Raw genomic sequence first — 15,130 nt, forward strand, 5'->3', positions numbered from 1 at the left:
AACCTTTGTAGTTGCAAAAAGCAGGAACTCTATCTTGCTAGCTCGCTTTTTGCTTAGACTGTATTTACAATTAAAGGGGGCGGGGGGAGGGGAAGTGGCTTACAGAATCTTGACTCTGGGAAGTTCTCCAACATGCTTTAGCCTTCAAAGGCAAGCTCTTGAAAAGTTAACCTGCCTTAAGTTAAGTAGCTAGCACCTCTGTCTGGGGGGAATTTAATAAAATGGCGTTTGCTGCAGTCACAAAGACCGTGCAAATTGGTCAGCACATTATTAACTGAATGTGTGAACACCCTCGCCAGATCTCGTTGAGCGTGTATCTACAGGGCTTACACCACATTCAGAGGCACCCGCTTGCCTGTCCGCCCACCCGGGGGAGAGTGAGACGTGAAAAGTACTTTTAAGAGCGGTTAAATTAAGACTCAAACGAGCCCTGGTGTCACGGCAGACCTACGCGCCGAGTAGCTCGGCCCTGACACTTGTTGAGCTGCACGGTTCCGCTGAAGCGTTGCTACCTAATCACGGTGAAGACGTTCCCTGAGGAGGGCCAAAATGGCGACGGACTCCTCCTGGCACAGCCCTGTTCCCTCCCGGCTCTAGTAACGCCCATTGGTTAAGTTGGAGGCGGTGCCAGGCTTCCCCCGCCGCCTCATTGGACTGAATGACTGAGGGAGACGCCAATTCTCCTCTGCCCACTCCAGGTTCCTGCCCTCAGAGCTCACGCGGCGTTCAATTGGCTTTTATTGATGTCAACTTGCGTCCTATCGTGTCTCTTTTCAGTGTTAATCCAATCATAACTTTCCTGGCTGCCCGCCTGATTTCTGACTGGTTTTGATCAGTTTCATCCTATCCCATTCCTGTCTACTTCTTACCTCCTCCCACCAGGACTTTGCCCAGGCACGTCCAGGGTTCTGGTTGGTTGTTGTTCTGTCATTCCAATGAAAGCTCTTCCTATCCCTACCTCTCAGGGAGCCCGCCTGGCAGTTGACTGGCTTCTTTTCAAGCCTATCACCTTTAGTTCCCGCCCACCTTCACTTCCTGCGTCTTTCATTGGCCTTTAAAACTGAGAGGGCGCTCTTTTTGGGCGGACACCTCGCACGCAACTTTGTCTTGCACGCCTTAAGAGTGCAAGCGAGTCTTACCATTGGGCAATCTACCGGTCTTTCTTCTGCAAGTCCCTCCTTTCTCCCTCCCTCATTGGGCGGGGCAGCAGTGAAGGGGCGGGGCCTAGGCCGGGCTTGTGGCGCGCTGCTCCCTCCTCCTTACCCCCCCCCCTCCCTGTCCGGTCCGGGTTCGCTTGCCTCGTCAGCGTCCGCGTTTTTCCTGGCCCCCCCCAACCCCCCCGGACAGGACCCCCTTGAGCTCGTCCCTCGGCTGCCACCATGAGCGGTAAGGATGAGTCCACTCCAAGCTTAGGGGTGGGAGGGGAGTGAGGGGGCGCGCGCAAGGGCCGACCGGGCGGTCCCCGCCGTAGGGGGGACGGGCGGGAGGCGGCGGCGGCGGCCTTGGTCCCGCCCGGGGCGGAGGGAAGGGAGGGAGAAGGGGCAGTGGCGGGGCCTCCGCGGAGGAGGGGGATGGGCCACCCGCCCCGGGGGAGGGGGCAGCGTGGCCTCGCCCGCCCCCTGCCCGCCCCGGCCACGGGGGACGGGCCTTACCCCCCACTACTCGGCCGCCCGCCTGAGGCTCCTCCTGCCGGGGGCTGGAGCCGCGGGGGCGGCCCGAGCAGTGCAGGCCCCGCCCGGGCCAACCGCCTCCCTGGTCCGCCCTCTGGTCGCCGCCGGCCCCAAGGCCCTCCCCCACCCCCCGGCCGTAGATTACCCCTCCCCCCCGCAAATTACCCCTCCCCCCTACCGTCCCGCCCTTTCCACGCCCCTCACCCCGAAACCGCCCTTTCCCTCTAGGGCCCGCCCTGTAGCCGCCCCGAAACGCCTGATTTCTAACCCCTGGACCTCTTTAGCCCCTTACTAGTATTCACAGATGTTTCCCCACTCAAACTTTTTATCTGTTCTTTTCCCCTTTCTCTTCCTTTCCTCTTGTTATTTTTTACACTTGAATTTCTCTTTTTCCCTATCTCCTTTGACCCTACTTTTAGCAAACTTTCCATCTACCCACATGTTGTTTTGTGCCTTACTTATCCTTTTTTTCCCCAGGATACTTTTAAACTCTTTCAACATGCCCACCGACCTTCACATTTCCTATATCAAAAGCACCTTTTCAATGTTTTCTGAGTTTAATTTTGTGCAAGGGAGCGTTGAGGCCCAGTTTTGGCACCACCTAGCCTAGTTCACATCTACTGGTCCTACAACTGTTCCTTCTCCCCCAATCCTTTTTTTTTTTTTTCTCTTAATACTGGCGCCTTTCACCTTCCTGTTAGTCATTTCTGTTTCATCACAGCCTCCTTTACCCTTCCTCACTTTACTCTTTTCCTTTCTTCAACTTTAAGTTATTTTTAAATTCTTTTTAGACCAAGATCACTCCATGGATGAAATGACAGCTGTGGTGAAGATTGAAAAAGGAGTTGGTGGCAATAATGGGGGCAATGGTAATGGTGGTGGTGCCTTTTCTCAGGCTCGAAGCAGCAGCACAGGCAGTAGCAGCAGCAGTGGAGGAGGAGGAGGGCAGGTAAGTGAGGATCTGGACAGAGTGGGGAAGGTGTTGAGAGGATGTAAATATTCGTAGATGATTGTCTTACTTTTCATAGGAAAATTTTTAAGAAAGGGCTGAACTTTTATAGATAGGGAAGTAAGCACAGAGAGACAAGTAGCTTGGAGATCCCCCAAAATGAGAATTTCAGCAATATGGATAGGTCAGCTTTTTGTTTTTGTTTTTTTCTCCTTCTTTGCACTGTTTTGCTGTTTATATTTTGTGTACTACCCCCTGGGCTGACAGATGGGTGTCACTAAAGTAACTCCTTTCCTCTCCTTTATTTCTGGCCAGGAATCCCAGCCATCCCCTTTGGCCCTGCTGGCAGCAACTTGCAGCAGAATTGAGTCACCCAATGAAAACAGCAACAACTCCCAGGGCCCAAGCCAGTCAGGGGGCACAGGTGAGCTTGACCTCACAGCCACACAACTTTCCCAGGGTGCCAATGGCTGGCAGATCATCTCTTCCTCCTCTGGGGCTACCCCTACCTCGAAGGAACAGAGTGGCAGCAGTACCAATGGCAACAATGGCAGTGAGTCTTCCAAGAATCGCACGGTCTCTGGTGGGCAGTATGTTGTGGCTGCCACCTCCAACCTACAGAACCAGCAAGTCCTGACAGGACTGCCTGGAGTGATGCCTAATATTCAGTATCAAGTAATCCCACAGTTCCAGACCGTTGATGGGCAACAGCTGCAATTTACTGCCACTGGGGCTCAAGTGCAGCAGGATGGTTCAGGTCAGATACAGATCATACCAGGTGCAAACCAACAGATCATCACAAATCGAGGAAGTGGAGGCAACATCATTGCTGCTATGCCAAACCTACTCCAGCAGGCTGTCCCCCTCCAAGGCCTGGCTAATAATGTACTCTCAGGACAGACTCAGTATGTGACCAATGTACCAGTGGCCCTGAATGGGAATATTACCTTGCTACCTGTCAACAGCGTTTCCGCAGCTACCTTGACTCCTAGCTCTCAGGCAGTCACGATCAGCAGCTCTGGGTCCCAGGAGAGTGGCTCACAGCCTGTCACCTCAGGGACTGCCATCAGTTCTGCCAGTTTGGTATCATCACAAGCCAGTTCCAGCTCCTTTTTCACCAATGCCAATAGCTACTCAACAACTACTACCACCAGCAACATGGGAATTATGAACTTTACCACCAGCGGATCAGCAGGGACCAACTCTCAAAGCCAGACACCGCAGAGGGTCAGTGGGCTGCAGGGATCTGATGCTCTGAACATCCAGCAGAACCAGACATCTGGAGGCTCACTGCAAGCAAGTCAACAAAAAGAGGGAGAGCAAAACCAGCAGACGCAGCAACAACAACAAATTCTCATCCAGCCTCAGCTAGTTCAAGGGGGACAGGCCCTCCAGGCCCTCCAAGCAGCCCCACTGTCAGGGCAGACCTTTACAACTCAAGCTATCTCCCAGGAAACCCTCCAGAACCTTCAGCTTCAGGCTGTTCCAAACTCTGGCCCTATCATCATCCGGACACCAACAGTGGGGCCCAATGGACAGGTCAGTTGGCAGACTCTTCAGCTGCAGAACCTCCAAGTTCAGAACCCACAGGCCCAGACAATCACCTTGGCCCCAATGCAGGGTGTTTCCTTGGGGCAGACCAGCAGCAGCAGTACCACCCTTACACCTATTGCCTCAGCTGCCTCCATCCCTGCCGGCACAGTCACTGTGAATGCTGCTCAACTCTCCTCCATGCCTGGCCTCCAGACCATTAACCTCAGTGCTTTGGGTGCTTCAGGAATCCAGGTGCACCAGCTTCCAAGTCTGCCCTTGGCTATAGCAAATGCCTCAGGTAAGGCTTGAAATCTTTTGTATTTATCTTCAGAGCTACCTAGCATCTTAGCTGAAACTATTGAGTCTAAAGAAGGGAGTAGAACCTCTTGAGGGTAACACTTTCTTGAGGGCAAGTCAATTAGAGAAATAGCAGTGATTCTAAGTCATTTGGAACTGACTTAATGGAATCTTTTTTTTTTTTCCTCAGTTAATCTGATGAGAAAGGAGCCCTTCTGGGCAGTGTCCCTGGGGTCTCTGTACTTCAGTGCCTTTGGTGCTACGGAACAAGGGTCGGCAAACTTTTTCTGTAAACTGCCAGACAGTAAATATTTTAGGCCTTGTGGGCCACATGTGGTTTCAGTTACATGTACTTTTTTGTTTGGTTTTTGCAACACTTTAAAAATATAAAACCATTCTTACCTTGAGGGCTTTATTTGGCCTGAGGGCTCACCCCTGCGGGATAGGAATTGATTATAAACTTAACCTATTTGTAGGGCAGTTATTAAATCATCAGATACTTCTCATGAACTGTAAGCAAGGGAAAAGTGATGGATTCCAAAGGACTTTTCAACAAAATAAGTTCCCTGGTTAATCTTTAGTTAACCAGAAGAGCGTACCCTCTGAGCAAGCAAGGTTTAATTTTTTCAACTCCTACTTACCCTGAAAGTACTTATGTGTATTTTTAACAAGCTTCATAGGTGATTCTTTTTTTAAAAAATTTATTTATTTTTTGTTTCTTAGGCTTCCGAGGTGATTCTGATACTTCCTAGATTAGAGAGCCACTTCCTAGTCTGCTTTGAAAGTAGTGTGTGGTTGAGAAGGGAGGGGCGAGAAAGGGAGTGGGGCCCAGAATGGAGTTGGGGAGGTGGAGCTGAGAGGAGTTGGGAATAAGGAGAACTTTGAAGGGGAAAGAGTCGTCAGGGAAGAGGTATATATTGGAATGTATGTTGAATCAGTTGATGCTACTATTCAGTCATTTATTTTGAACTATGTTCACTAGTATTGGTTAATTTGAAATTTAAAACATTTATTTAAAAAGGTGAAAGTTTATTTAGAATTTATCATTTTAAATTCCATGGTGATGGAGCTAATCTTTAATAAAGCACATTAGGATACATACACATTTTTATATTCTGGCATGATATATACAAGTTATGATGGGAAATAGTTTAATACCACCGAACTTCTACTTCTTTTGGAATATGTGTGGGTTTATTAACTGTTTACTTTTATTATAGAGTTCTCATTGCGTTTAGACTGGTTCTTACGTAAGAGAGGATAACAAATAGGCAACCATATTTCCTGCCTTTTGCAGTTTAGAAAAATCTGTGCTGGGGAGGTCTGCTCAAGTTCCCTACTTTCTTACAGTCTTGTAGTGTGTTTAAAATTAGTACATTTTGAGCCTTAACAGACAGTAATTTTCTTAGTGAATTGGAGATCTTGGAATAGAAAGTTAGAGCTGGAAGGGACCTGAGAAAATCATCTCATACAACTGCCTTATTTTCTAGATGAGTACTTTGAGATACTGGGAAGCACTTAAGTGATGAGACTACTTGCTGTTAGTTCTAGTCTGGGGCATTCATTACCTGTTAGTTTTAACTTGGGACATGAGAAATCCTTTAGACTGTTTAAAATGTTTCGGAAAAGATATTTTTGTTTCTTTGAAATTTAAGGCTCTAGAGCTGGCAAGTGTTTTATAGGCTAAAAATTATGGGAGTAGAAATGGGAAAAGTTTAATAAAAACTGAACCCAACAGCCTGGAAAATTAGACACTTTCTGGGTAATCTACATTTGTGTTTGTTTTCTCTTTGCTCTTAGGTTGTTGTATCCAGCAGTTTTGCTCTTCAAAGGAAAGCAAAACTGAGATTGTTCTAGTTAGTAATAATTTGGATCCTTGCAATTTTTAAAAGGTTTATAACTTCAGCTCTAAGGAACAGTTCTGAGACACTTTCATTGCTAAATCATGCTCTGGGGAAGTCTGCCATTTACTATGTCATAAGATAGGGCTACCTACCTAGCTGTTATTGATGGTCTCTGAGCTCTAGAAAATGCATGCCTTTTTGTAAGGTAGCAGCAGTTTGACATTCACTAAGGAGAGAATGAGGCTCTGAAAGGCCATTTTGTGTGAGTTGAGATTGCTTTATTAATAGTGGTTTCTGAAGATACGTATTTCTTCCTTTCTGGTTAGTCATACTTGTGCAACATTTTTTTCCCCTTCAATTGATCTGACTTCAGCCTTAATGAAAGATAATAAAGTCATTTCCTGGAAGCTTAGTGCTCCTTAGCTGTTGTGTGGCTGCTACAAAGTGTCTCATGTATAGTTATTTCTGATATATGGTTTTTCTGGTATATAGTTATTTTATTAGAAAAACTCAACCTCTTGGCAGTATGATGTAGTGGAAAGAGCTTTGGATATCAAATCATGTTGTAAGATACAGAGAGGTAGGTAGATAGCACTCTGCAAAGTGAGACATTATTATTACATGGTTGTGGAAGACTGCAGCTTAGTATGTTTACTTTACTTTTTTTTTTTTTTTTTTTTTGGCCACATTGCAGGGCTTGTGGGATCCTAGTTACCCGACCAGGGATCTAAGGAAACCATCCCCCCTCCTCCCTCCGCCCCCGCCCCCGGCAGTGGAGGCGAGGAGTCCCAACTACTGGACCGCCAGGGAATTCCCACATTTATTATTTTTAAAAAGTAACGTTTAAAAATCTTCTAAGCTCTCATTTTGACTTTCACTATGTTTGTTTGCTTGAATATACAGGCAAAGGCACAAACTTAGAACCAAATAAGCCCGCCGTCTCTGTATTCCTGTTTTTCACAGCTCTGCCCATGGTGGGTGGTGGTGAAGAAGGGACCACCCAGTAAACTGAGTTTAGTTTCCAGACAGTGAAATGATCTATGGGCTCTTAGTTTTTGTTGTTTTTTAAGTTAGAAGCTTTTTTTTTTTTTTTTTAATCAACACCCTTTCTCCTTTATCAGCACCCTTTTTCCTTTCATTTTGTAGTCATACGCTCATAGATCTTGCTTTTTTTTTTTTTTTAAGCTTAAAGCTTCAGATTTTTTCTCAGCCACTACTAAATCCAGAAAACTCTTCCCCCAGGTTGAGGAGGGGCCTGGTTTTGAAAGACTTAGTTTGGATGACTTTGTGGGAGTTCTGCCTAATAAAGAGTGCAGGAGTGGGCTTTGGCAAGAGAATAGAGCACATTTCCTTGATGGCTATAATTCACTCAAGAAGCAAATTTCTGGCACTAAAAATAAAAATTTCACATCTGCTCAGTTTTATCGGGGTCAGGAAAATGTCTCCTCTTAGAAGTTAAGTTGAATGCGATACCAGAGTTGGTTTGCCAAGTGTCGCTAAACTTGGGGTCAGATTGCTGAGACCTAATTTGTTAAGAGAGTTGTATTTTAGACTAGTTCATTTGAACATTAGTGATAAGTAGGTTTAGATGATTTAAATGTGTTCAAAATTAACATTCTAGTGCAAAAGGTTATACAACAGAATTTTCTATTTTAAAATAATATACTTTTATCAAATATAAAATGTTTCTGCATCATTTGTTGTACCTAATATTATATTTGATTCTTAGTGTGATTTTTTTAAGTGCTTTTTAAACGAGTTCAGTGTAAGTAGAAAAGGTCTCCTTTAAAACCTAGGTGCCTTGATTGATTTGAAAAGACCGAGAAGGCAGTCTTGAGACCTTTTCAATTGCTCCTATTTATTCATTCCAGTGGCTTTCTGTCAATGACGTCATTGTTAAATCCCGTTGCATTGTGTAATGTGGCCATTTTAGTTCTTAATTAAATAACGAGCACAAGGGTGCCTAGTGTTTCAGAAAAATTTAGTTATCTGTTCTCATATCTCCCTTTCCCTTTAATTGTTCTACTTTGTAAAGTAGCATATAAATGTTGGCACTAAAACTTTAGTTCTGCTCATTCCTTGCTTCTGATTGTTTTGTTTTCCCTCCTTGAAAATGTTTTAAATGTAAGATGAAAATCTGTAGAAAAGCTTTATTACATAACGCTTTGTAAGTTTCTGATTGGGTGTCTGTAAACATTAATAGATAATAATTAGTTGAAATTTTTCAATTTGCTGTTTAATTGAAAAACAGGCATATTTTTCATATTTCATACAGAAGGGATATCACAATAGTACTATCCCTTTCTCTAACATTTAGCATTATTATGCAGGCCCTGGTGTTCTGAAGCATTATTTAAAAGGTATATGCGACACTATGATTACATTGTTAATACTATTCTAGGTTTTAAGAATTGGGCCCCTTAAAAGACCCTGAAAAAGTTTCTGAAGAAAGTTTTTTTCTTCAGAGTTGGTTGCAAATCTGGGCTATAATTTGAATTTATACTTTTCATTCCAGTGTTTTTAATTTTAATTAATTATTTATTTATTTTAAAAACATTCATTTATTTATTTGGCTGCTCCAGGTCTTAGTTGTGGCACGCGGGATCTCTGTTGTGGTGTGCAGGATCTTTAGTTGCAGCATGTATGCGGGATCTAGTTCCCTGACCAGGGATCGAACCTGGGCCGCCTGCACTGGGAGCGTGGAGTCTTAACCACTGGACCACCAGGGAAGGCCCTCACTCCAGTGTGTTTTAAACTCTGAGTGGCTTATGGAAACTGCGTAGTATAACTTGTTTGACAAGTTGGGCGTGCCTGTCTAATTTACTATGAATCCTTCTCACCCTATATCTATGTGCAAAATAAATAATAATTTAATGATTTCAAAGAAGGGGTTAAAATATAAAATACCCAGGTCAAGACAAAGACTTGCCCTTTACAAGATGAGAGAACTCAGTTAAAAATCTACATCTCTGAAGGAATTCCCTGGTGGTCCAGTGGTTAGGACTCGGCTCTTTTCACTGCTATGGGCCTGGGTTCAGTCTCTGGTCAGGGAACTGAGATCCTGCAAGCCGCGCGGTGAGGCCAAAACAAAACAAAAACAAAACAAAAAATCTGCATCTCTGAAAAAAAATTTTTAAACGGTTTTCATAGGAAATCAAATATTTGCTGCAAATAATCTAAGTAAGGTTAAATGCTATTGAGATAGATCTTTTCAGATTATTCCATATGGTCTTCATTAACTTGACCCTGTTTGGATTGCTTAGAAGGGGGGTGAGGATCCCCTCCAATTCCCTCCTTTTTTTTAAATATATTTATTTGGTTGTGCTGGGTCTTAGTTGCAGGAGGTGGGCTCCTTAGCTGCAGTTTGTGGGCTCCTTAGTTGCGGCATGCATGTGGGATCTAGTTCCCCGACCAGGGATCGAGCCTGGGCCCCCTGCATTGGGAGCATGGAGTCTTATCCACTGTGCCACCAAGGAAGTCCCTCCAGTACCCTCCTTTTGGAAACCTAAGGTGTAGAAAGATTCAGTGACTTGCCAAAGGTCACTGACAAAATTTACAGAGTGATAGAGGTCTTCTGACTTCAGATGAGTATCCTTTCCACTACACTACTACTCTCTCTTTTTTTTAAAATAAATTTGTTTATTTTTGGCTGCGTTGGGTCTTTGTTGCTGCGTGCGGGCTTTCTCTAGTTACGGTGAGCGGGAGCTACTCTTTTTTTTTTTATAATTTTTTTTTTTCTTTAAAGTATTTATTTATTTATTTATTTAGGCTGTGTTGGGTCTTCGTTTCTGCGCGAGGGCCCTCTCCAGTTGCGGCAAGCGGGGGCCACTCTTCATCGCGGTGCGCGGGCCTCTCACTATCGCGGCCTCTCTCGTTGCGGAGCACAGGCTCCAGACGCGCAGGCTCAGTAATTGTGGCTCACGGGCCCAGTTGCTCCGCGGCATGTGGGATCCTCCCAGACCAGGGCTCGAACCCGTGTCCCCTGCATTGGCAGGCAGACTCTCAACCACTGCGCCACCAGGGAAGCCCAAGGGAGCTACTCTTCGTTGTGGTGCGTGTGCTTCTCATTGCAGTGGCTTCTCTTGTTGCAGAGCATGGGCTCTAGGCGCGCAGGCTTCAGTAGTTGTGGCTCGTGGGCTCTAGAGCGCAGGCTCAGTAGTTGTGGCACACAGGCTTAGTTGCTCCACGGCATGTGGGATCTTCCCGGACCAGGGCTCGAACCCGTGTCCCCTGCATTGGCAGGTGGATTCTTAACCACTGCGCCACCAGGGAAGTCCAAAGTTTAGCAAAATTTATTGAGCATTTATTGTGTGTCAGATATGTTAGGCTCTTGGAATTCATTGAAACAGATATGTTCCCGTGCCTTCTTGGAGCTCCAGTTGCTGTTGCGTTATAGTTACCTACACTTAGTGCATTTCAGGGAGGGGGGAACCAGTTTTCACACAACTAATCCTGAGGGTTGCACCAAAATATATTAAATAATAGGGTCCCACAGTATTTTGGATTTATATTATAGTCTCGTTGTACTGTGTTATATATTGTCAGGTTATTTATTTTTAATTAAAAATGCTGTCATGGACTTCCCTGGTGGCGCAGTGGTTAAGAATCCACCTGCCAGTGCAGGGGACACGGGTTCGAGCCCTGGTCCGGGAAGATCCCACATGCTGCGGAGCAGCTAAGCCCGTGCGCCACAACTACTGAGCCTGCGCTCTAGAGCCCGTGAGACACAACTACTGAGCCCGCATGCCTAGAGCCCGTGCTCCGCAACAAGAGAAGCCACCGCAATGAAGAGTAGCCCCCGCTCACCGCAACTAGAGAAAAGCCCATGCACAGCAACAAAGACCCAATGCAGCCAAAAATAAAATAAATAAATTTGTTTTAAAAAATAAATAAAAAGGCTGTCATGTCCTTTAATACTTAATTGTTTTTACTTTTACTTATAATTTTGGCTCAAGTTTGTAAAAGAAGATGCATGGAAAGAGGGAAGAGATTTGTATATACATTGTGATGTACTTAATGATATTTTTGCTTGGTTGCTGTTAAATCCCTAGCATTTATGTAGTTTTAGAAAAAATTGATTAAAACGAAAGAATATGAAAAGTAATATAGATATTTTTTTATGTAGATATTTTTAAATAATTATTTTTAATTGTGGTAAAAACCACATAACATAAATGTACCATCTTAACCATTTTTAAGTGTACAGGTCAGTGATATTAAGTATATTCACATTGTTATGCAACAGATCTCCAAAACTTTTCATCTTACAAAACTGAAACACTATCTATACCTATTAAAATCCTATTTCCCCCTCTTCCCAGCGCCTTGCAGCCATTATTCTACTTTGTATTTCTATGAATTTGACTACTTTAGATATCTCGTGTAAGTGGAATCATAGGGTATTTGTCTTTTTGCAACAGGCTTATTTCATCTAGCATAATGTCTTGTAAGCTCATCCATATTGTAGCATGTGACAGGATTTCCTTCCTTTTTAATGCTGAATAATATTCCATTGTATGTATATACTACATTTTCTTTATCCGTTCATCTGTGATGGCCATTTGGCTTTCTTTGACCTCTTGGCAATTGTGAATAGTGTGGCTGTGAACTTGGGTGTGCAAATATCTCTTTGAGATCCCGCTTTCAGTTCTTTTGGATATATACCCAGAAGTAGGATTGCTGGATCATATGGTAATTCTATTTTTTTTTAATTTTTAATTTTTTCATTTATTTATTTATTTCTGGCCGTGCTGTGCGGCTTGCGGGGATCTCAGTTCCGCGACCAGTGATTGAACCTGGGCCCTGGCAGTGAAAGTGCCAAGTCCTAACCAGTGGAACGTCAGGGAACTCCCAAGTAATTCTGTTTTGAATTTTTTGAGGAAATATATTTTGTAGCTTTGCTTTTAGCTTCTGTAAACAAAGATTTTAAAAAACTACATTTCCATACTATGTTTTCAGTTAGAACTACATTTTAAGCTTTTTTGTCTGATTATAAGATTATTTCCAGATTTCCTACTCTAATGGAGCAAGATCATTAATACACTATAGCTGATATCCAGCTGCTTTTACATTATTTAAATATGGATATTTGTAATGTAAGATGCTTAAAATGGAGCTCAAGGATTGAGATTTGAGACAGGAATTATTACCGTTTAGGATTGCACATGAAGAATTGTTAATGATAAGGAATTCCCTGGCGGTCCAGTGGTTAGGACTCCAAGCTTCCACTGCAGGGGGCCCTGGTTTGATCCCTGGTCGGGGAACTAATATCCCACAAGCTGTGCGGCACGGCAAAAAAAAAAGGGAAAAAAATTGTCATGATATACAATGTTTTTTTTTTCAATTTAATTTTATTATTTTAATAAATTTATTTTTGGCTGCATTGGGTCTGTTACTGCGTGCGGGCTTTCTCTAGTTGTGGCGAGCGGGAGCTACTCTTCATTGCAGTGCACAAGCTTCTCATTGCAGTGGCTTCTCTTGTTGCGGAGCACAGGCTCTATGTGTGCGGGCTAAGTAGTTGTGGCTCGCGGGCTCTAGAGCACAGGCTCAATAGTTGTGGCGCACGGGTTTAGTTGTTCCGTGGCATGTGGGATCTTCCCAGACCAGGGATCAAACCCATGTCCCCTGCATTGGCAGGGGGATTCTTAACCACTGTGCCACCAGTGAAGTCCTAATTTTATTATTTTTTTAATACAGCAGGTACAATGTTGTTTTTTTCTTTTTTAAAGGGAAATTGAGGCTGGATTGTGAAGGGTCTTTTATTATGCATTTCTTTTTTATATTTATTTTATTTATTTATTATTTTTGGCCGTGTTGGGTCTTCGCTGCTACATGCGAGCTATCTCTAGTTTCCCGAGCGGGGGCTACTCTTCGTTGAGGTGCGCAGGCTTCTCATTGTGGTGGCTTCTCTTGTTGCGGAGCACGGGCTTTAGGCACGTGAGCTTCAGTAGTTGTGGCACGCAGGCTCTAGAGCGCAGGGTCGGTAGTTGTGGCGCATTGGCTTAGTTGCTCCGCGGCATGTGGGATCTTCCTGGACCAGGGCTTGAACCTGTGTCCCCTGCATTGGCAGGTGGATTCTCAACCACTGCGCCACCAGGGAAGTCCCCACGTTGTACTATTTTTAACTGAAATGTGAAATTCAGATGCATCCAGACTTAAATTACTAATGGTTCTTTGATTTATTCCTGAAAACATTCTGATGAATAATTGACTTAAGTCTTAAAATTTTATTGCAATAACCAGAATGGAGACATTATAAAATATTATCATATTACATTATCTAGATGGGTTTTACCATAAAAATTTAAGAAACAGGCATTTAAACTTTAAGAAATAGGCACATGTAAGAGGGGTTACATGAAATAGGCACTTTCATTTCCCGTACTTCTTTCTTAGTATTGAAAATTTTTACTCCATGGACTGTTTGGTTTTAATCATTGCTTTGCTTGCAAAGGAGTTTGATGCTGTTTAAAAGTGGTACCACCCAAGAAATTTGTCCCTTTCCAAAAAGCTAAGGATCAAACTTACAACAAACTTTTCATTTTGTTTAGCTCCGTAAAGGCTCAGTATTATAGATAGTATTGTCCAGAATGATTCTCTTAATGAGAATGTTACTGAAGGACTACTAATGTTGCATCATCTGAAGACCCCCTCATAAAAGCAAGGTATCCCAGGACCACAGTAGCGGATGGTTTGGAGATACCTGGCATTTGCTCAGCATGCTCTACAATATTGTACCTAGAGGAAACAAAAATATAAAGGTTATGTTTGGAAAACATGAGCTTCTGTTCAGAAGTCAAGTTCTGAGGCTTTTCTAATTCTGGTTCAAAACCACCATCAGGCCCATGCAGCTGCCTTCTGAAACCTGAAATGGAGGCTGAAAATGAAAGCTACTGCTGCACGTGAATGGTTCTGTTTATAAGTGAGTCATATTGTGTCATGTCTCCTGTTTTCTTATACCACCTCCACACCACCCCCATTTCTATTCCCAGCCTCCCGTGAGATGTTGGTACTATGAACAAACACAGGCACTCGCTAAAGAGTACTGGTTTTTTTTTTTTCCTGTTTGCTATGCTGCTGTTAGGAGGGAAAATGAAATGACTCTTTGAAAGTACAATATAAAAATCCACAAAATTGTTGGGAGATTGGGAACAGTTGTTGGGAAAAGTTTTTCTACTTGGTTAGTGCTCTTCTGGATGGGAAGTTATAGATGACTGACTGTAAGTGGGATCTTAAAGCCAAAATACTGCGGTTTGTTTTTTGTTTTAAATACTGTTTTTGCAGATGAACAAGTCTCACATCCTGTGTAGTATAAGATTGAACAGTTTAGCTGGACGAAATAACTCCAGCTCTGAAACTAGCAGTAATTGAAAATCCTTTGTGAAAGAAAAAGAAAGTTTGTCCTGAATGAGATATTCAGTATGGACAGGGGAGTGATACACTAGGATCCAAATCATAACTTTGCTTCTTACTGGCTATGTGACTTAGGGGAAGTTCTTCATCCTCTATGAGCTGAGGTTTCTCCAGTTGCGGCGAGCGGGGGCCACTCCTCATCGCGGTGCGCGGGCCTCTCACCATCGCGGCCTCTCTTGTTGCGGAGCACAAGCTCCAGATGCGCAGGCTCAGTAGTTGTGGCTCACGGGCCCAGGCGCTCCGCGGCATGTGGGATCCTCCCAGACCAGGGCTCGAACCCGTGTCCCCTGCATCGGCAGGCAGACTCTCAACCACTGCGCCACCAGGGAAGCCCGAGCTGAGGTTTCTTTATCTGTAAAAGAGAGTTAGTTAGTATTAATATTTACCCCCATGGGATTATTAGGATTAAATGAGGTAGAGAACAT

General features: G+C 43.9%; 1 protein-coding gene across 1 annotated transcript in view; it reads left to right on the top strand.

Annotated features, from left to right (window-relative positions):
• Positions 1-1,295: 1,295 nt before the first annotated feature.
• SP1 (Sp1 transcription factor) overlaps positions 1,296-15,130 on the top strand; it is a 41,134-nt gene continuing 27,299 nt past the window's right edge. The window contains exons 1-3 of the mRNA XM_068562104.1: positions 1,296-1,386; positions 2,462-2,619; positions 2,935-4,450. Of these exons, the coding sequence (XP_068418205.1) occupies positions 1,380-1,386; positions 2,462-2,619; positions 2,935-4,450 (1,681 nt within the window). The 5' untranslated portion in view covers positions 1,296-1,379. The remainder of the gene's footprint in view (positions 1,387-2,461; positions 2,620-2,934; positions 4,451-15,130) is intronic.

This window comes from Eschrichtius robustus, chromosome 13 (assembly GCF_028021215.1).
Source record: "Eschrichtius robustus isolate mEscRob2 chromosome 13, mEscRob2.pri, whole genome shotgun sequence".
Lineage (NCBI taxonomy): Eukaryota > Metazoa > Chordata > Mammalia > Artiodactyla > Eschrichtiidae > Eschrichtius > Eschrichtius robustus.